The following is a 19,649-nucleotide window of genomic DNA, read 5'->3' on the forward strand; positions in this document are numbered from 1 at the left end:
GGCAGCATTATTTGCAATAACCAAAAGGTAGAAACAACCCAAGTGTCCATGGATGGATGAATGGATAAACAAAACGTGGATTATACATATAATGTCCTTAAAAAGGAAGGAAATTCTGACACATGCTACATCCTGGATGAACGTTTAAGACATTATGCTAAGTGAAATAAGCCAGTCACAAAAGGACAACTACTGTATGATTCCACTTATATGAGGTACCTAGAGTTGTCAAATGGGGGCAGGGGGCAGCTATTGTTTAATGGGTACAGAGTTTCAACTCTGCAAAATGAAGAGTTCTGTGGAATGATGGTGGTGATGGTTACACAACAATGTGAATGTAATTAATGCCACTGAACAGTACACTTAAGAATGATTAAGATGATAAATTTTATGTTATGTGTATTTTACCACAATTAAAGAGAGAGAGAGATGAGAGTTCCTACACATTATTGTAAAATCAGTAACGGTGTTATTTTGTAATTTTCAAAGACATTTTTAAGTGCTCTCATTACTTATTTTTAAATCAAACAACTTTGAAGGTAACTCTCCCAGATTCCCCAAAAGTCCAATTCTGTAGCTGACCAGTTAAAACTATTCACTTGAATTGTATTACCAGTAGAGATATCAACTTCTTTTTCCCTACAACATGACATCATATTTTCCTAACAAAGCCCTCAGAGGTCTAGGATCTAAAGTAATCACAATTCCCATGAAGAAAACCTCTCTTCTGGAAGGAGAACCCTACAGGTGCCACCAGCAGCCCACGTTTATCTAGAGTGAACAGTGGGAGTTTAGGAGTCAGGGGCTGAGCACCTGCTGATTTTAAAAGGGTGTGGACCCTACATATCAGGGCCAGGTCAGACCCTGTAAACTTCAAAACAGAGAAATGATTAGGGCTTGTCTGGGCTGTCAACCTGTGTGGTGCATAATTACCAGATGGGCTTCTCCAAAGGAAATTTCTGTTCCCATTCCCCAAGAGAATGCCTGAAATTGGAAAAGTTAAGGACTCCTCACAAACCTTGTTTCTAAACCATTGCTACTTTGCACAGCGCACAGCATGCCCAGATCCTTGCCCACCACCTTCCTCCAGGGCCTTTTAACTTGGAGATACAGAGTACAGTACTTTAATTTTTCCAAGAGCTTCATTTTCTTCCAGGAGCTCACCTTACTTAGAGTCCTATTTTCCCTGAGCAAAGGAAGAGGTGCCTTCCATCATCTCGCAGGAAGATGATAGCATCTGCTTGGGGATTCCAATGAGATGTTTTACTGCAGCTTTTCACAAACTGATTATATTTAAAGCTCCCTTGAGGAATGGGGGCTGGGAGGAAAGAAGCTTCGGAGAAGACCTTTGCTGGCAGGAGTGAAGAACCGCTCACACCTCCCCGGGGAACAAGCTTGTTTAAATATCAGCAATCCGCATTCCCAAGTGTGTGTGTGCACACACAATATGTCTAAAGTTTTAAATTTCATCTCCTGCTCTGAAAGGGTCCTGAAAGGGTTAAACTGTTCCAGGCAAAGGCTTTTCTATCAAAATGCTCCAGATGGAAATTACAAAATTTCACTTCTCAGCTCTGTGGTGCTCACACACTGTTCTTCTAAGACATTAAAAAAAAAAAGACAAGACCCCTAATGTTCTCAAGAAAGAGAATTTGACGGCTCAGCACACAGTGCCACTCTGTTTCAGATGATTCCTCCTAGAATATTTGCATTAACTGTCAATCTCAAGTTTTCTGGGGGACAGTAAAAACTCAAGGTGTGTAGAGGGTACAGGAAAGGTAGCCTTGAACAAAGACAGGACAATAGCTGGGAGGGTTTGCTGTGATGTGAACTCATCCAAATGCCAGCTAGATTATCACCTCTTGTGATGGTTATGCCCTGCACCTTACCACCTTTTGCTGCTCCAATCCCAAAAGAAGCTAACTAACTAGAGGCCAAAAGGCCTCAGGTTATGACGATGAATCTGACCATGAATCTGTCAAGAATTTGCAGAGATGAATGTATATGAAGCACTTTGTAAATTGAGCCCATGTACAAATACGAAGAGTATTATTGCTTTCGAGTCAGAGATTGAAAGGCATGAACTTTCAAAGGAATCTGAACACCCACAAACCAGAAACAATGATGGTTTTTAAGAAGTCGGCTCCAAGGCAGACTAAGGAGTCACGCCCCTCATAAAACCACACTGGGGTAGGGTTGGGGCTGCAGTCTCAGAAGTCCCTCAGGGCACACGCAAGCAGATGGTTTAAAGGGACCCAAAACCACAGGATAGACAGCGTCCCCCAAAGTCCATTAAGGGTCCCCTTGATTCAAACCATTCTGACTGAAAAGCAAGACCCAGGACTCTGGTCAGAGACATATAGAACAACAGCGGCCAACAATTAGACAGTTTACCTGTTCACTTTACAGAATGGGAAACTGAGTTCTAGAGGGTTTAAGTGACTAAACCAAGATACCTTTCACTACTACTGGAGGAACTTAAACTAGAACTCAAGTTTCATCCTAGACTTGTTTCCTATCATTATAACTGGCACTTTGGGAGTGAAAAGGCAATGTGGCCTTAATGGTCATCCCATTTCAGCAGACCTTACTATTATTGAGCATTTACAAGTGCCAGACACTGTGCTAAATGATTTTGATATACTATCTCATTGAATCCTCACAATGACCTTAGGAAACACATATTATGCTGCCTATTTTCCAGGTTAGGATCCCGAGGCTTGGACAAGTCAGGTAACCTGCCCAAGGAGCGAGGCAAGCGAGTGACAGCGCTGAGATTTAAACCTGGATCCCTTTGACTCAAAAACGTGCGCTCTTAACCACCAGACCAAAAAAGCAATTTTCTTTTTTATCTTGGCATCTATAAGAGAGGTAAGACTGGCAGCACTATGAGTCCCACACAACACATAAAAAACTGAAACATCATAAATCTGACCAAGGGCTTCCAGCTAGCAGGGGAGCAGAGCCAATCCAGAACCTGGGTCCTTTGTCTCCAAGTTCTATGATCTTCCATGGAGAACACAGACTCTAGAATGCAAGCTTCATGAGGGAGAGGACTTTTTCTTGTTCACTGCTACATCATCAGTCCCCAGAACCCATTGAAGGCACTCAGTAACTAGTTGATGAATAAAGAAGTGGAGTCCACCTGCTGTGGTTTGGCTGTGTGACCTTGGGAGGGCTTCTTTATCCTCTCTAAGCCTCAGTTTCTTCATGCAGTGAATAGAGGATGAAGTAATATTCACGTTTTAAGTGAAGATTAAATGAGACAATTCTTATAAAGCACTTGGGACAGGATGGAACATAATGACCACCCAAAATGTAATCTATTATTATCACTATTACTACTAGTATCCATTGTCAGACTTTGGCTTCTTGAGTTTTTTTTTTCCCTACTCTGGTCAAATGATGTATCATAATAAATATGAATAGAATAGAATAGAGAATTGGGAGTCAGTAACCTGTTTCTAGTTTCAGATCTACCACCACCTAGCTGTGTGACCTTGGACAAGCCTCTTTATTTCTCTATACTCCCCTCAGCTGTAAATGAGGGACTAAACCATTCAAATCAGTCTCTTAAGCATTCATTGGGCACCTTCTCTGAGTAAGACATCATGCTCGGCCACCTATAAAATTCTACGATCCTGAATAGTGTTAATGCAAAAATATCAGTGCAAATCAAAAGAGTCCCCTGCTTGTGGCAAGGGTGAAGAGAAACCCCAAATAGTCAACTGCATTACATCATGTCAATGAGTAATGTTTGTAAATACACAAAGTATTTAATTGAGACACTTGTGAGAAATCCTTCACCAATACAGAATCAGCAGATACAGTTCTATTAACACCTATCAGTCCCGAACCTTCCAAAAAATAAACATGCAAAGTCACTTTGCACCTTAGTCAAATGGCGTGCTTCTGGAGAGAAATCTGGGAAAGTCAAAGTTATTAACGCTCCCTATGGCAACAGTTAAGAATAGGATGTATTAAAAAAAAAAAAAAGAATGACATATCTGGTTAAAACTGCAGGGGGGATTCCAGCAGCAAACTGCAGTGCATCTGGACAGGACACCGAGGCCAGTGGCTTATTGTTTACAAAAAGAGGCCCAGATTATGAGCAGTGACAAGAGGCCAAGACCTCAGTTATACCTCACAACCACACCTCTCCCAATCCCAGTTCAACTGAAGCTATCCATCAGTCAACTCCCCCATCTCTGCAATAAACCCACCAATATTTGCAGCCCAGTGGATAGAAGGTCCCTCAGGGCACCTCCAGCATTGACCAAGCTGATGACATTAAAAAGATCCTACAGGCACAGTGGGGACTTCAAACTACCTTCCAACCTTCCAAGAGATAAAGCAGCTTCCCATTTCAAACTCTAGCCCTACTCGCACCCCCCGCAATCATTAGAGGGGAGGCATGGCCCTTCCCAAGTCCTCTAGGATAGGAAAAGGTCTTCTCACATTGGTGCAGGGAAAGAAGGAGGGGCCCCTCCCTCTGTACTCCGAAACAAAGGAAAACCCAGAGCTCCAACCATGTGGTGTAACATTCAAGGCCACCCACCTCTCCCACTACCCAGCTGAAGTCTCAGTGGGCTAGAGCCACATGGCTCTTTCCAGTGACTGGCCAAGAAGGGACGGTGCCTTGCATAACCATATGCCGGGGCTCTTTAACAGGCGGGAACCCCTTCTATGGGAATTGCTGGTTAAAAAAGGCTATCTGGGAAGGGGTTTTGATTCATGCGCCAAGTCAGGCAGTAGACTAGATGTGCTGGCAGGTCACTTGCTTTCTCTAGGTCCACATTTTGCTTTACCCCTCATATTTTTGCAGAGAGGTAAGCAGGCCTTTAAAAGCATGTATTCTGGAGCAGAGGACAACACAGAAGGGTTAAACAATTATGTCTTCCCATTCTCCAGACTCAGCACCACCCAGCAACAACCCAACTCCATTCAGGTTTAGGTGAGGGCGGAGACCGGGTGTGAGTGACCTTATTCTTTCTGTTCTCCGATCTCTGAATGCAGACAACCAAAGACCAGGTAGGTACAAGGTGCACCCAAGGTGGCCACAGACTTTCTGTGCCTTATGCCATAGCAAATGTCATGTTTTGATATAGTGCATCAGAAAAAAACCCCGCCTCTCCCAGGGCTCTCCAAATGGTACACCTTCTCAAGGTTGCCTTTCTCTGCCTGGACTCCTCTTCAACCTCTGAAATAAATTCCCAAACACCTGTCAGATTTCAGTTGTCCTTCAAGGAAATCTGACCCAGACACCCAGAGGCAAATTGCCGCCCTTCTCTCTCCAAGAACCTCCTGCCCCTCCCCCCATCCTATTTAGCCTGGGTCAAAGGACTGCCAAAATAATGGCCAGCCCTACAGACAAATCTAAAGCCCACTCCGAAAATTCCTTTCCAGAGCCTGTGGCCCCTGGCATGGCCAATCCCTCGGAGGCTCAGACCCACATATGAAACCACCTCTGGGGTCAGCCTGCCCCCACCTGCTCCACCCAAAGAAATGAACATCTTGCAAATCAGGGTGGAAATCCATGTCTCAATGGTCTACAGAGAATATGCATTATGCTATTTTTCAAAGCCCTTACCTTTGACCTGAGTATCGTACTCTGCTATAATCTCCTTATCCTTTTTGAATTTGGCTGGAGACGTCATGTTTTCCTTCTTTCTTCCAAATTCGAATTGTGAATTGATAAATCCACGGGAAAAATCCAACCACCGAAATCAATACCTCCAAGATCGCTTCTCCCAAGGGCAGAAGGGGCCCCCCGCGGTGGTCTCCAGCGCTCCGGGGAGCGCGGGCTGCGGGCTGGGCAGGCGGCTACGGCGGACACATGCAGACGGTGGGCGCTGGGGCCGGCGCGGCGGCGGTTGGTTCCTGTGCTAGAGCCCAAGCCGCAGCCTTAGCATTAGCCGGGAGAACTGCAGCGCCCGGAGGCTGGCCTGGGGTCTGACATCAACGACACAGGCGGGGAGTGGAAGTCCTTCCGCACAACATGGTGTGGGGAGCGCGGGGATGTGGACTCGCCCAGCTGGGTCCCCGGGAGGGAGTGGGTGCGTATCGGGGTGCCGGGGGAGGGCTGGGCGTGCTTCGCGGTTTTTTGTTGCACAGCCTCGAAGATGCTGCAAATCAAATCCCAAACGGGAGCCGCAGCAGCGCAGACTGGATCGGAAGTCGTTTGCTCCGGTTCACTTGCCTGTAAATGCAGGGAAAAGAGGAGGGGGCGATCAGCCCCAGCGCAGATCCTAATCGATGCGGGGGTGGGGTAAGGGAAGCCGTTTCCAGGCTGGCCTGGGCCCATTCATCTTAGCCAAACGCCGCCCGGCCCGCAGAGCCCGGCGCAGCGAGGTGGGGAGGAAGGAAGCTCCCTCCGGATTTTGTTTTAAGGCTGAAAGAAAACACTTTGGAGCAGCCGCCTTCGAGGTCTTGGGGTGGGGACTAGCGGCGGGAACGCGGGGCTCCGGGCGGGGACTGCGGCACCTCGGCGACCTCCCGAACCTTGCCAGCGCTGGGCAGCGGCTACCGGAGGGAACCCTCCCGGCCCTGCCTACGATACGGCCCCCGACCCCCGGCTGGGGCAACTCCCTTGACTTAAAAGGGGATCAAAGCCGGGGAGGGACAAGCCACCAGGGCACAACTTTTCTTCCCCTCCGCCCCTCCTCCCAGTTGTTTTGTTTTTGGTTACTAGCTTCTCTTGGCAGCAAAATGTTGGCGGGTGAGGGGGGAGTGCTCTGCAGGAAAAAGCCTGCTCGGCACGGGACACATCCAGGAAAACAATGTGGTCGGCAGAAGCAGGAAACGGGTTAGAGGCGAGGGTCGGAGTCGGGAAAACCGGGAAGGCGGGGGGTGGGGGGCGGGGGGGGAGGAAGGCAGCCACCGCCTCTCAAGCCATCCCCAATTGGTCACCCACGCCCAGAGATCCCAGATACCGCACCCAATCCCCGGCTGGGGGTTGGGGGAAGGTCGTTGAGGGTCGCAGTCCCAGCTCCTCGCACCAGGAGGTACCCGAGGAGATCCCGCTCCGACCCAGGCCCAGGAGGTGGGAGGGACTGGGACGGGAGTGCAGAGCCGGGCGTCTCGCTCCCGGACGCGCCGCAGCGGCGACCCTCCCTCCTTGGCCGCCCCTTTCCCTTTCCGCGCCGGGAGTCTCCCACTTCCCGCGCCTGGAGAAAGGGCCGCACCGAGGGAGGAACAGGGAGCAGAAGAAGCGGCGTGGTGGTTCAGACAGGCAGGAAGCGGGGAGGGGGGTGAGAGGTGGGGTCCTGAGGCTGCACGGGAACCGAGGATAACTGGAGCTTCTGCACACGCTTGATAGGCGAGGAGAGGGCAAAGGGACGATTACCTTGGGGGTGAGGGGGAAGTTAGGAGACTATCGTGGGCCGCGATGTTACATGAAGTACTAGGATATTAGCAACTTTGGGGACCCAGATATAGGTCTGGGAACGGGAGCGCGTGAAGAGGAGCCATTCCGGGCGGGCCGGGGGCTGGGGCAGGGGAAGAGCCCCGGAAGCAGTGCGGAACACCCCTCCTTCTGGGTCCAGGGCTGTAACCCGCCTGTCTGCCAGGACTTGGAGACAGAGGAAGAGAGCAGCCGATGGTTACGGGTGATGCCAACGACGGTTGCCCAAAGGTGGACCAAGGCTGCCAGTGTGCAGAGGACCTGGGGAGGGGGCTGGGTGCGGACTGCGCGGCGGCATGTGAGCCAAGGCAGAGTCCCAGGCAGTACGGTAAAGGGCGGAGATGCAGTCCTAAAGAAGTATTTGGGCTGTACTGGGAGATTGGGAGTGGGTCAGGAGGGAGGCGGTCTGAGGGATTTCGGGCGGCAACGCTAAGGCGACGCCGAAAGCAGCATCCGCGCCCTCTCCTTCCCGCCTCTGCCCGGATTTGTTCAGTCAGGGCTCCAGCTCCGCGGCGGGGAAGAAGAAAGGGGAGAGGGAAGGAGCCTTTACCTGGCTCTGACGCGACGGGTCCCGGGCCCCCGGCTCCGCTTCCCACTCAGAGCTCTCCTCCCCTCTCTTCCCCGCCACCCGCGTCTACGCAGATCGGTCCCCCAGTCCCCTGAGGAGCCTCCGCCAACTCCGCAGGACCCCGCCGGGAAGCAGAGCCCACCCCCTTGCCAATCACCGCCCGCTTTCTATCGACCGATGGGGCCTGTAGCCAATAGGAATAGGTGATCCCAAGAGGCTAGGAATGAGGAGGAGGGGCTGGCGAAACTTGGAGGTGTGACTAGCACTACCGAGGCGTGGTCACAGAGTAAGCTCCTCCTCGGGTTGCCGAACCCCAAAGTAGAACTGATGGGCGGGATTAAGATAGAACCAACAGCCAAACACATACTTCTGAGAGAAGGCACGACCAATTGGACCGGGGTAGTGAGGAGGGGCGTTGCGGAGAATTTTAGCCAATAAAGAGTAGAGAACGGCGGGGACTGTAGAACGTCTTCCAATGAGAAGTGCGAAGGGCGTGCCTTGCCTCTTTCACTGGGGCGGGAGTAGGGTTCGCCCCAACCTCCCGGAGCCGACCAATGAGATCGGAGGAGGGGCCAAGCTCAGCCAACCAACAAGCCGTATTTATCTAGGCACCGTTACTGGGGCGGGGCGTAGAGCTCCTGGCCACTAAGATCTCGTCAGGGGCAGGCTCCCGAGCCTTCCAATGCGGGACGTGGGCGAACTCTAGTTCTCCCAATCGGTGCGCAGCGCTGGCAATTCAAACTGACAGCCGGTTGGAAAGGCAGAGAGGGGAAGAGGGAGCAAAAAGCGACGTGTTCAGTGGCAGAGACACCAACGCCGACGGAGCCCCCAAAGCGACCTCTGCCCCGCCCCACCAACACCACCGCGAGCTCTGGAGCGGCCGCTCGGGAAAGACTTGAGGGGACGTTGGGGGGCACGAAGGAAAGCTGAGGGGAGGGAGTCGCTAGAGGAACGACGCGAGAGCCCGCACGCTGAGGGCTGGGGACTGCCAGGAGAGAAGTGAAGCGGGCGGCCCGCGAAAGAGCAGAGCGGAGGAGGGTCGCGGGAGGATTAAGGAGCACCCGGGATTGCCCGGTGGGAAAAGCTGAGTGGATTTCTGAATCCTGGGGAGAGGAGAAAGATTTCCAAAGAGGACGCGTGGGTAGGGACGCTTAGCCAGCGATCCGAGAGAGAAATTGGAGCGCTCCGAGGGAGGGGCTTAAGGGGGAAGCTTTAGATAAAAGAGCCTGTACGGGAGAAGCTAAGGGAATTGCAAAAGGAGCAGGAGCTAAAGAGCAGAGGATCCTTCAGACTGGAGAAAGGGAAAACTAGAGAAGTTCCCGAGGCACCTTGCAGCCTGCCTCCTCCCCACTTCAAACTCCTCTCCCTTCCCCGAAAGTTAAAGAGAAAGCCAAGGCTGCTGCTTCTCCCCTGTTTCTACTCAATAAATACTACTTTTACCCTCCCACGGGAAAACAGAAAAGAACTCATTTCCTTCTCAATTTTCGGGCTTAGAAAAGATCGAGGCATCGCAATTTGATTTTTAGCTTGGGAGAATCAAACTAGGGAGGGTATTGCTCTATTTTCAAAGTCCCGCACCTCATCCTTCCCCGGACGCCATGTCTACGAGCAGCTGTAGTTTCAATGACCGGCGCGTGTCCATCCTGTGTTGCAAATTCTGTAAACAAGTGCTCAGCTCTAGGGGAATGAAGGCTGTTTTGCTGGCTGACACTGAAATAGACCTTTTCTCTACAGACATCCCTCCTACCAAGTAAGTCATGCTAGTGGCGGGCAACGGTAGCCTTAACTAGATGGGAAAAGTGTATGGTTTGAACCTCTGTGAGTCAACAAGGAGGTTATCATTTTGGTGTTCCAGCCACTTCCAACAGTCTGATGATCCCCCTGGAGTTTAACTAAGGGGGCAGACTGTCTGGACAAAGTCTGTGGTTTAGCCAGAGTGGTCAGTCCTGATGTAATGCTTCCAGTTCAATTATAGTCATGTGGTCCTTTCAGTTGAATCCCTGGCTACTGTGCCCTGCCCAACCATCCTCTCACTGGATCAATTACATGACTGAGACGGTAGGTAATTCAAGCAAGATTTTCTGTACTGTTGGAGAAGAGAGGTCATTTAAGTTTTTGATTTTTTGTTACTAAAGTTTTACTCCAAAAAAACATTCCCTAGCTTTCTACCATTTTTTGCAATTGGCATGCTGATTCAGATCCATTGTCCACCTAATTCAGTATTCTCTTCTTATAATCTCCCTCTCTCTCTCTTTCTGAATGAGAGAGACATATAGATTTTTATGGGATGAAACAGGACTTATCCCTCAAATAGCACGTTTCAATTCAGGCTAGCCAAATTTCAAGTACTCAATAACCATGTTTTGGATAGCACAGGTCTTTGGGTTTTCATTTTTGGTCAGTGGAAAGCTATTGAAGGAGTTTTAACAAGGGAGCACCCATAAAGCTTACTTTAGATATTATGCATTGGTTTGCATACTCAAATCCTTTTAAATTCTGTTTTCAGTCACTACCCACTTTTAGGTGTAGAGTCCTTAAGAATTTGCTTCCTATTTGGAAAAATAGCCATTTTATTTGACTCAAATATACCTTTTTCTAGCTCTAAAAGGTACTTTCTCTTTCTATAGTCAACATATATGTGCCTTTACATGATTTTCAAGATTTTGCTGTTCATTGAAACTTTATCATTAAAGTGAAAGAGAAATTATCCAAAATGCACATGGACAGCTGTTCTTTGGACACAGGGCCAGAGAAGGCACACTAATAATCAGAATACTTTAAAATGAATTTCATGATAATGATAGAAACTTTTTAAAAAATTAAATATACTCAGAGCTGTGGACTCTTCCTCCCTTGAAATCTTATCTTCATTGGGTTAAGTGTAGTCATGCCTAATGGCAAAGCCAAAGGCCCTCGTTTATTGCAAAGATAAATGGGTTATTATAAGTACCTCTGTGCATGTGTATGTGTTGCAAAAAGAAAAAGCACTAGACAATAAATCTAGAACCTACTACTGCAAAGTTTCTGTGATTTATTGTCTAGTGCCTTTTCTTTTTAGTAGCACATACAGAAACAACAATTTTAAATATTAACCCATTCGTCTTTACAATAGCTATGGTAAGTATAAAATAGTCATAAGGAGAGCTCAGATATGTGAATTGTTAAAGGTTAGACCAGAGTCTGGAGTACAATCAGGTCTTTCCTCTTGTCTTCTCTTCCATGTAGGGGTTATAATAGTGATGGATTAATGTGCTAAGATGTATACAAATCAATGAACACATAAGATTTTTTGAATAGAAGGTTTGTCATATTTATAGTGAGCTCACAAATATTAACTTACCCTTGCAAAATACACTATCGTTTTCTTACAGTTTCTCTTAGAGTCTCTTGCAGCTCTTTGAGCCTACAAAATTCATGCTAAATCACAATCAAAAGTACATTTTGTGGCAAGGGTATGAAAAAATGGAACCCTGTGCACTGTTGTGGGAATGTAAAATGGTACCACTACTATGGAAAATAGCGTGGCGATTCCTCAAAAAAATTGAAAATAGAATTACCATATGATCCAGCAATACCACTTTTGGGTATATATCCAAAAGAATTTAATGCAAGATCTAGAAGAAATATTTGCACACCCATGTTCTTAGCAGCATTATTCACAATAATCAAGAGGTAGAAGCAGCCCAAATGTCTCTCAACAAATGAATGAATAAACAAAATGTGGTACATGCATGTAATGAAATATTATCCAGCCTTAAAAGGGAATGATATCCTCCTGCCTGTCACATGCTATAACATGGATGGACCTTGAGGACATTATGCTAAGTGAAATAAGCCAGTCACAAAAAGACAAATACTGTATTATTCCACTTATCTGTGGTATCTAAAGTAGTCAGATTCATAGAAACAGAAAGTAGTGATGGTTGCCAGGGGCTGGGGGAAGAGGGAAATGGGGAGTTGTTATTTAATGGGTATAGACTTTCAGTTTTGCAAGATGAAAAAGGCTGTAGATTTGTTGCACAAAAAATATGAATACACTTAACACTTATGAACTGTCCACTTAAAAGTGGTTAAATTAGTAAATTTTATGTTATGTGTTTTGCACAACATTTTTTTAACAGTACATTTGACTATCTCTACACTTTTCCCTCTCCAGTGCAGTGGACTTCATTGGAAGATGCTATTTCACTGAAATTTGCAAATGTAAACTGAAGGACATCGCATGTCTAAAATGGTAATGTGTGGCAATATTCCAAATAGCCCTGGGTTTGGGAGATGGATGTTGACACCGAAGCACAGAGAAAGGTTCAGTGGGCTGCATCGAGCACTGGTTATCACCCATGCAGTGAACCATTGAAAAACCATTAGTTACTTAGAACTGTTTTTCAAAAGGGTCTTATGACACTTTACCTTTGTATGTGATTTTACAATTTTTCAAAGTGCATTAGCAAATATCTGCTTTAACTTTCAGAAAACGGCAATGTAGTTTAGAGGGAAAAAAAAAAAAAACGCTTGGATTTACAGTCGTAAAAATCAGGCTTGAGCCCTGGCCCTACCCTTATTCTCTTGTTATCTTGACTAAACTTCTTAAATCTCTAAACCTCTGAACCTCTGTTTCCTTATTTAATTTATATCTTAAGAAGACAGGTATCTTCTTAAGATAGATAGGTATCTTCTTAAGATAGAAATTAAAATATCTTTTGTGTTTACGTTACAGAGTTGTTGTAAAGATCAAGTGAATTATGAATGTTAAAAGGCTTAGTAAACTATAAAGTACAACTCAGAGGTCCTACCATGTGCGAGTCACTGTTATAGAGGCTGGAAATCTGGCAATAAAGAAGGCAAAGTCATAGGCCTTTGGACATTATATTCCAGTAGGAAGACAATCGATCAGTAAGATATATAAATAAATAAGATCTTAAATAGGGTGGGAAGTACTCCAAAGGAAATAATAATAATAAATGACAGAGAATAATAGAGCTTGAGAGAGTGATAAGAGCTATTTTAGATAGCATGGTCAGGGAAGCCTCCTCATGAGAAGGTAACACTGGAGTTGAATCCTAAAAGATGAGATAGGGAGGAGCCAGAGGAAGAATGTTCTAGGCAGAGGGAACAGCCAGGGCAGAGAACCCAAGGCAAAGAAGAACATGTTCAAGGAATAGAAAAGACAATGGCCAGTGTGGCTGAGAGATTGTGAACATCAGGTGAGAGTAGTATGGGTAGATTAACGATGCAGTCAGAACCCAGACAATCTAGAGCAGCACCATCCAATAGATGTGTGCAAGCCACATATGTAATTTAAAAATTGCGAGTAACTACATTTTACAAAGTGAAAAGAAACAGGTGAAATTAATTTTAATTGTATATTTTACTTAATCTAATAGATTCAAAAAATTGTCATTTCAACATATAACCAACATAAAAAATTATTAATGAAATATTTTACATTCTTATTTTTTATTCTTAGTCTTTGAAACCTAGTGTATTTTTATACTTTCAGCACATTTCAATTCACGCTAGCCAAATTTCAAGTACTCAATAGCCGTGTTTTGGGTAGCACAGATCTAAACCTTGGTAGGAAGGGTCTTTGGGTTTTCAATTTTGGCCAGTGGACAGCTATTGAAGGAGTTTTAACAAGGGAGCAGAATCATCTGAAGTGTCCCTAGTAGAAAGCTCCATGAGAACAAGGACTTTACTCCTAGCACCTAGAACAGTACCTGACACATAACAGATGCTCTGTAAACATTAGCTGAATGAGTGAATGAATGGATGAATACAGGTGGTAATTAAAGCCGTAGAATTTATTCTTGCAATATAGCCTTATAAATAACTGTCAGTCCTAATCCAAGAACATCTTTTGTTTTCATTTGTTTGCCTTTCAAGCCGATTATGATTAGAAGACATGTTTTAGGTGGGCTGGTACCTTTTATAGTATTTTTTGTAGGGCCTCACAAAAATGACTGACTCACATCTCACAGGGGAAGAACAAGCTATAATAGGAATTTTTACAACTCAAGGTGTAAGCAGTTCATGTGGTCATTAAAAACAAAACCAAAAAAACTTCTAGCTAAAATGTTCCCTGTATATTCATTCTATTTAATAGTGACCAGATAGGAAAAAAACCTATGGAAGAGCGAGTTATTTCTAATCAGAAGGATAACCCTGGAGACAGTAAAAACTTTTGCAACTTTCTCTAGAAGCTATGGATTTGCTTCATTTCTGAATTCCTTCAAAAACACTGAGACTAAAATTAGATCAGGCAGCTTGTGTTCAGTTTTCATGGGCTCATGCTGTCTTCCTACTCCTCCATCTGTTGAAACAGTTTTTAGGTGCTGGCATGGACCTGCAACATATAAGAACCCAACTTGCCACAGTCCTGGGGAGAGCAAAAACCTTTTATCAACAGGTCTGAGTTTATTTAATGTATTTTGTCTATACAGCCCATCAATTTTGGACAAATCACAACCTTATGTCATTTAGAAACTAGCTTCTGAAGGGGGAATGCATAAACAATACTAGCAAAGAAACAGAATATGTTACTCTTATTTCACTTAAAGACTGTTTTCCCACTTGGCAGTAGAACTGTAACCATTATCAGAGTAACTCCCATCCCAAAGATCCCAGCAATGGAGGGTGTTAGGAGAAAATGAGATCTTTATATGGTCTGTCTGTTTACATTAGCACATAAAAATGCTTACATGGTCTGATAGTACCTTGTATCTAATAATATTTACTTTCTCTTTTTAGTGGGAACATTGTAGGTTATCATGTGATTGTTCCATGTTGTTCCTGCCTTCTTTCCTGCAACAATGGACACTTTTGGATGTTTCACAGCCAGGCCGTTTATGGTATTAACAGACTAGACTCTACTGGTAAGAAACAACAGACTCAGACATTCCTCTAACTTTTGTCTACCAAGACTTGAGTGAACCTCTCCATAGATCATTTCAGGATCCCCTCTGAGACTTTCTCACCTGGGTTGGATCCACTAGAGTGAAACTTCAATCCTTTTATCCCAAACATTTACTTACAGAAACTACTAGCCAAAATTCATTGCATTTCTATTTCCATCATCATATTTAGGAGCCTCAAACTTGGCTGGATTTCTTGGCCTTTTAAAATTAATACTTTAATTGCTCTAAATTTCTGCCTTGTTATATAATATGGCTCCAGAGAATTTTGGAAGAATTTAGATTTGATAGTCAATTGTGTGTATGGGTCTGTGTGTGTGTGTGTGTGTGTGTGTGTCTAAGAAAAGGGAGGAGGGGAGGCTAGGGTCATGGGGAGCTGGGAGGAAGGAAAACTAGGTAACCTCTGTATTTGGTAATGTTGTTTCAGGATAAAAATAGCCATTTTGACATCTATATTGATAAATTATGATGAAATTTCAGACAAGGGAAATATTTAATACCAATATGTTTTACTGATTATTTAGTAGAAAAATACACAACCTATTCTTAAAAGATATTTACATAATATATTTTATATTGTCTGGAGCCTTTCAGTTTTGTTATAGGATACATGTTCTCAATGTCTAATATCTGCTTACACAGAATACGAAGTTGACTTTAATATGAAGTTGACTTTTAGTGGGACTTTTTTAGGGAACTAAAGTTTACAGAACTTTAGTATACAGAACAAGTTTAAAGAACTTGACAATCCAAGTTGGCACTAACATTCTCAAGTTTTTAAATGTATGTCTTAGTCTTCTTCAGAACTTAAAATATACTTCTTTTTTTGAAGTATGATTTGCCTTCACAGACTAAGAGATCATGAGTTGTAAGCTAGGTTGTCAGTGTCTTTAAACTCTCCAATTATGCTTGGGTTTTTATAGACTCTAACTTTTTTTTTTAATCACCTGGCATTCAGTTGTGGCTTTCAACCCATCATTTGGAGGCCTTAATTTAAGACTCTAGTATGTTAAGAAGGCCATTTTTGAGCAAGGACTTATCTGAACCCCCCTAAGTGAGATATAGCTTCCTAATTTAGGCCTCCGGTTTTATATTTGTGTTGCTCATGGGACACATTAAAGGAAGTTTCTGCTTTGATACCATTTTTCCTGCTTCATAGAATTCAAAACACAGGGTGGAGGTTTTTCAATTTTGATTTACTTTTTAATATTGGTCAATTTTTCAAAGATAAAAGCCCAGCATTCTTCCATTTGCACTGAATCTAATCCATGAGAAACAGATGTATCGCAGGATTTCCTTCCTCCCTTCTTAACAGAGAAAGGAAGGTGCTGCTTCTGTCAGATCCCGTCTCTTAGTTTATTTTTTCTCCTTTGAACCAATTGTGCCGAGCCACTCATGTCTCCGAGTATCGACTCCAAGAATATCAAACTTCTCCTTTGTAACCCTAATATTATGATTTGAAGGAAGATTTTTCTAGATGCTTCGTATAAAACAGGATTTCTCATGGCATTGGAACTGTACTTGAATCACCTGAATCAGCAGCATCAAAGGAATACGTACACAAGCTTTATAAAATTCTAGAATGTTTAGACTGAAAGGGCCCCAGGAAGTCTATGTTCTAGGTTAGCCTTCACGTGTAGACCTGATTTCCTGAGACTCTCCTGTGGAGGCTTGGGAAACCTCAGTTCAGATTCCATGGGACTGGCAAATGCCCTCAAAGGAAAGTTGTCTTCAGCTCTCCATTCACCTTTATGGGTTCTAATTCTCCCTTAGATTTCTGCCTAGTGATTCCTTACTATCCTGTCATCTCTTCAAAAGCAGAACATCATCCATTCTCCGGGGAAAAGAAGTGTTTTTTATTGAAAACAATTCAAACATACAAAAAAGTTACAGAAAATAATATGATAGACATCAATATGCATCAAATAGATGCTAATTTCTTGCCTGATTAAACTCCAGTATCTCACCCAAGAGAGACAGCTCATTGTTTCTGCTATTTTAATAATGCAACAGTGTGCATCCTTATACATGTCTCCTTGGGCACCTGTGCAAAATAGGCAGTTAGAGGAAAGGATGAGTGATGGGCCATATTTAAGATATATATATTTTTTTGTTTTTAATTCACACAATGGAATGCCCAACAGAAATAAGAGATGAGCTAAATCTACACATATGGACAGGCAAATCTCAAAAACATAATGTTGAATGAAAAAAGCAAATTAGAAGAGATACATATAATAGCATACTATAAAAAATTTATATACACAAAACAATAATATATATTGCCTGTGGTTATATACATTTGTAGTAAAAGTAGTAAAAACATCCATGGTGTACTGTTAGTGGTGGAAACTGGATTCAAACCAAATCTCCAAACCCTGGCTCATTCTATTCCACCATGTGACCACTATCTTAGTATGTGTGGAGTGGATACCCAGAGTTGCAGAGTCTTCCCTGTGCCCACACTGACAACTGGACAGCTTGAGATTTGCTTTCTTATTGGCTCTCCAAGGGGTCAATTAGTAAGGGTATTTTTTTTCAATTTAGTGCTTTCAAGTTATAGTACGTGCCCATAATAAACCATCTCATTATCCTCTACCATATATGTGGTCTTGTATCGTATACCAGTGCTGGATTCTTTAATATGATATTTGACTGTTCTTTCATAATGAGGCTTTAGACTGTCATTTTGCTTATTGTACTGACAGCTACAACCTGGTCCTAAAGTTTATAGTTTTACCTTGACAGCCTCTAGCCTAAAACCCATGTATATCAAGGATTACTGTTCATATTATAACTGGCTCCAAAACCCTGCTTTTTTTAACCAGAAGAAAGGCACCAGTGACTTCCATACTTGTTGAGGAGATGAGGAGACTTATTCAGGCCTTTCCCATGCACCCTCCAAGAGAAATGTAATCTAAAAAGATGTTGTGAGATCTCCATTCTTAAAAATCATTAAAATAGATTTGAAAATTCTCAGTGTAGAGTGATTATGGCATAATGTAGCTGGAGGCAAGGTTTGAGGGAATGGACTCCTGAGATCTTTTTGAATTCCAAGATTCTAGAGTTCAAGCCCTTAATTAAAAGTGTTTAAAGAATGATTATATTCTAGATGTTGGATAATTTTAATATCTAGGTATCGATCATGTTATTTGTGGTTCATTCTTTAATAGCTTTTCTCTTAACTGCTAACACTGTGATTTCATATAAGAATGTTAACATATAAGGTTTTATATATCGTGTTCTGAGTTGTAACAGTAGTCAGCACCAAATAATTTTATGAGCTTTTCTTTTCAGGTGTAAACTTCCTACTTTGGGGCAACTTGCCAGAGGTAGAAGAGAGTACAGATGAAGACATGTCAGATATCTCAGCAGAGGAGTGTATTAGATGAATAGAATTATAATAGATATAATATTTAAACTTTTTCCTATGTAAAAAATATATTAATGGACCAATTCAAAAATTGTTAGTAAGGATTTGCCAGTGATTTATTTTTTTGGAAAACAAAAATGGGGCATTTGTTGATTTATTTATTTTCTGTCTCAAATTAATTACCTGAGTTTACTGAACCAATGTAGTCCTTTTCTTCTACTTCTGCTTCTACTTCTACCCTTCCTCTCTCCATCCCTCTTCCCAGTATAGGTGTACTCTTAAATTCAGATAGATAGTAGAAGAATCTTTCATGTGTCACTCAACTATCTCCCAATCTGGGGACGGTTTTCTTACAACTAGATGCCAGATGCTATTAATTTTACATTCGAATAAGGGGCATTAGTATCCACACATATATCATCACCATGCTTATATCCATGCATAAATCTATGCATATAACCATGCATATAAGCATGTATATATGTGTGAAGCACAGCTGGGAATTAAAGCTTAACAGGGACTTTTTAAAAATAGGCTGTTAGGTTTCCATGGGTACTGGTTATCATATGTTATATTGGTGATAACTATGTTAATATGGAACACGACTTTGTGAATGTATGGGGAAATCCTCTTGATTCCTCAGCATGATTTTAGATAAATGAATTTGCCAGGAAATTATCAATATATACTGTTTACTAATATTATTTATTTACATTCTTCTAAAGTCATATGGATATTGTATTATGAAAGCCAGATAACCTCCATCTTTAAGTTTTCCCATTCTCCAGGGCTTTCTCTGTGAATAGCAAATTTTAGATGAGTAGTCTCAGTCCTAACCCTTAAATAGAAAAAAATTAAAGAAGTGGTTTGCTTAAGCCATTGTACATTATAAAGAAGGTTTTTTAAATTTTGTTTTGCTTTGTTTTGTTTTGTTCATCTGCATTCAGAGCCACACAGGAATAAGAAGCTGGGATAGTGTTGGATTCTTGTTTTATGGAAAGCCAAAAATCAATGTATCACCTTAACTAATATTTTAACCAAAGTCATTTTGTCAATAGTAATACCAAAACAGAGCAAGTTACAGTTTTGTAAATAAAGTTTTGTTCTAAAAATGATCAGCCTTCCTTTAATTTTTAATTTTAGCCACTTTTCTTACCTAAAAATATAGAGAAAAATATTTCTTATTGTACCCACTTTTCTTACCTAGAAACATAAAAGTATAGAATATAAGAGGTAACATTTATTGCATGCTTACCATGTACCAGTAAGTGCTTTACACATTTAATTCACTTATTCCACACAAGGAACCCATGAGAGGTAGGTATCATTATTATTTCTTTTTTACTGATAAGACAGGTGAGGCATAAAGAGGTTAAGAAGCTTGTCTAAAGTCACATA

General features: G+C 43.1%; 2 protein-coding genes and 1 long non-coding RNA gene across 16 annotated transcripts in view; 2 read left to right on the forward strand and 1 right to left on the reverse strand.

The window, feature by feature from the left end:
* SRGAP2 (SLIT-ROBO Rho GTPase activating protein 2) overlaps positions 1-8,089 on the reverse strand; it is a 234,957-nt gene extending 226,868 nt beyond the window's left edge. For 8 of the 9 annotated variants that reach the window (XM_082350167.1, XM_082350165.1, XM_082350166.1 and 5 more), the window contains exons 1-2: positions 7,950-8,089; positions 5,588-6,196 (exon numbers count right to left, since the gene is read on the reverse strand). In XM_082350167.1, coding sequence (XP_082206293.1) covers positions 5,588-5,654 — 67 coding nt within the window. In that variant the 5' untranslated portion in view covers positions 5,655-6,196; positions 7,950-8,089. Of the gene's footprint in view, positions 1-5,587; positions 6,197-6,934; positions 7,069-7,949 lie in introns of those variants that run through there. The other variant, XM_082350164.1, reaches the window with a different exon arrangement.
* The window catches only part of LOC309609433, a 258,292-nt gene that overhangs the window by 108,552 nt on the left and 130,091 nt on the right, over positions 1-19,649 (forward strand). The gene's annotated exons all lie outside the window — the stretch shown is intronic.
* FAM72A (family with sequence similarity 72 member A) overlaps positions 7,608-19,649 on the forward strand; it is a gene marked incomplete at its 5' end in the record, with an annotated part of 61,126 nt that continues 49,084 nt past the window's right edge. For 3 of the 6 annotated variants that reach the window (XR_014233389.1, XM_082350761.1, XM_082350763.1), the window contains 3 exons: positions 9,554-9,717; positions 12,124-12,201; positions 14,715-14,839. Coding sequence is in view for 5 of the 6 variants with exons in the window: in XM_082350761.1 (XP_082206887.1) it covers positions 9,566-9,717; positions 12,124-12,201; positions 14,715-14,839 (355 nt within the window). Of the gene's footprint in view, positions 7,757-9,553; positions 9,718-12,123; positions 12,202-14,714; positions 14,840-18,175; positions 19,367-19,649 lie in introns of those variants that run through there. The other 3 variants (XM_082350764.1, XM_082350762.1, XM_082350765.1) reach the window with 3 other exon arrangements.

Source organism: Balaenoptera borealis (assembly GCF_965194805.1).
Source record: "Balaenoptera borealis genome assembly, chromosome: 1".
NCBI classification, from domain to species: domain Eukaryota; kingdom Metazoa; phylum Chordata; class Mammalia; order Artiodactyla; family Balaenopteridae; genus Balaenoptera; species Balaenoptera borealis.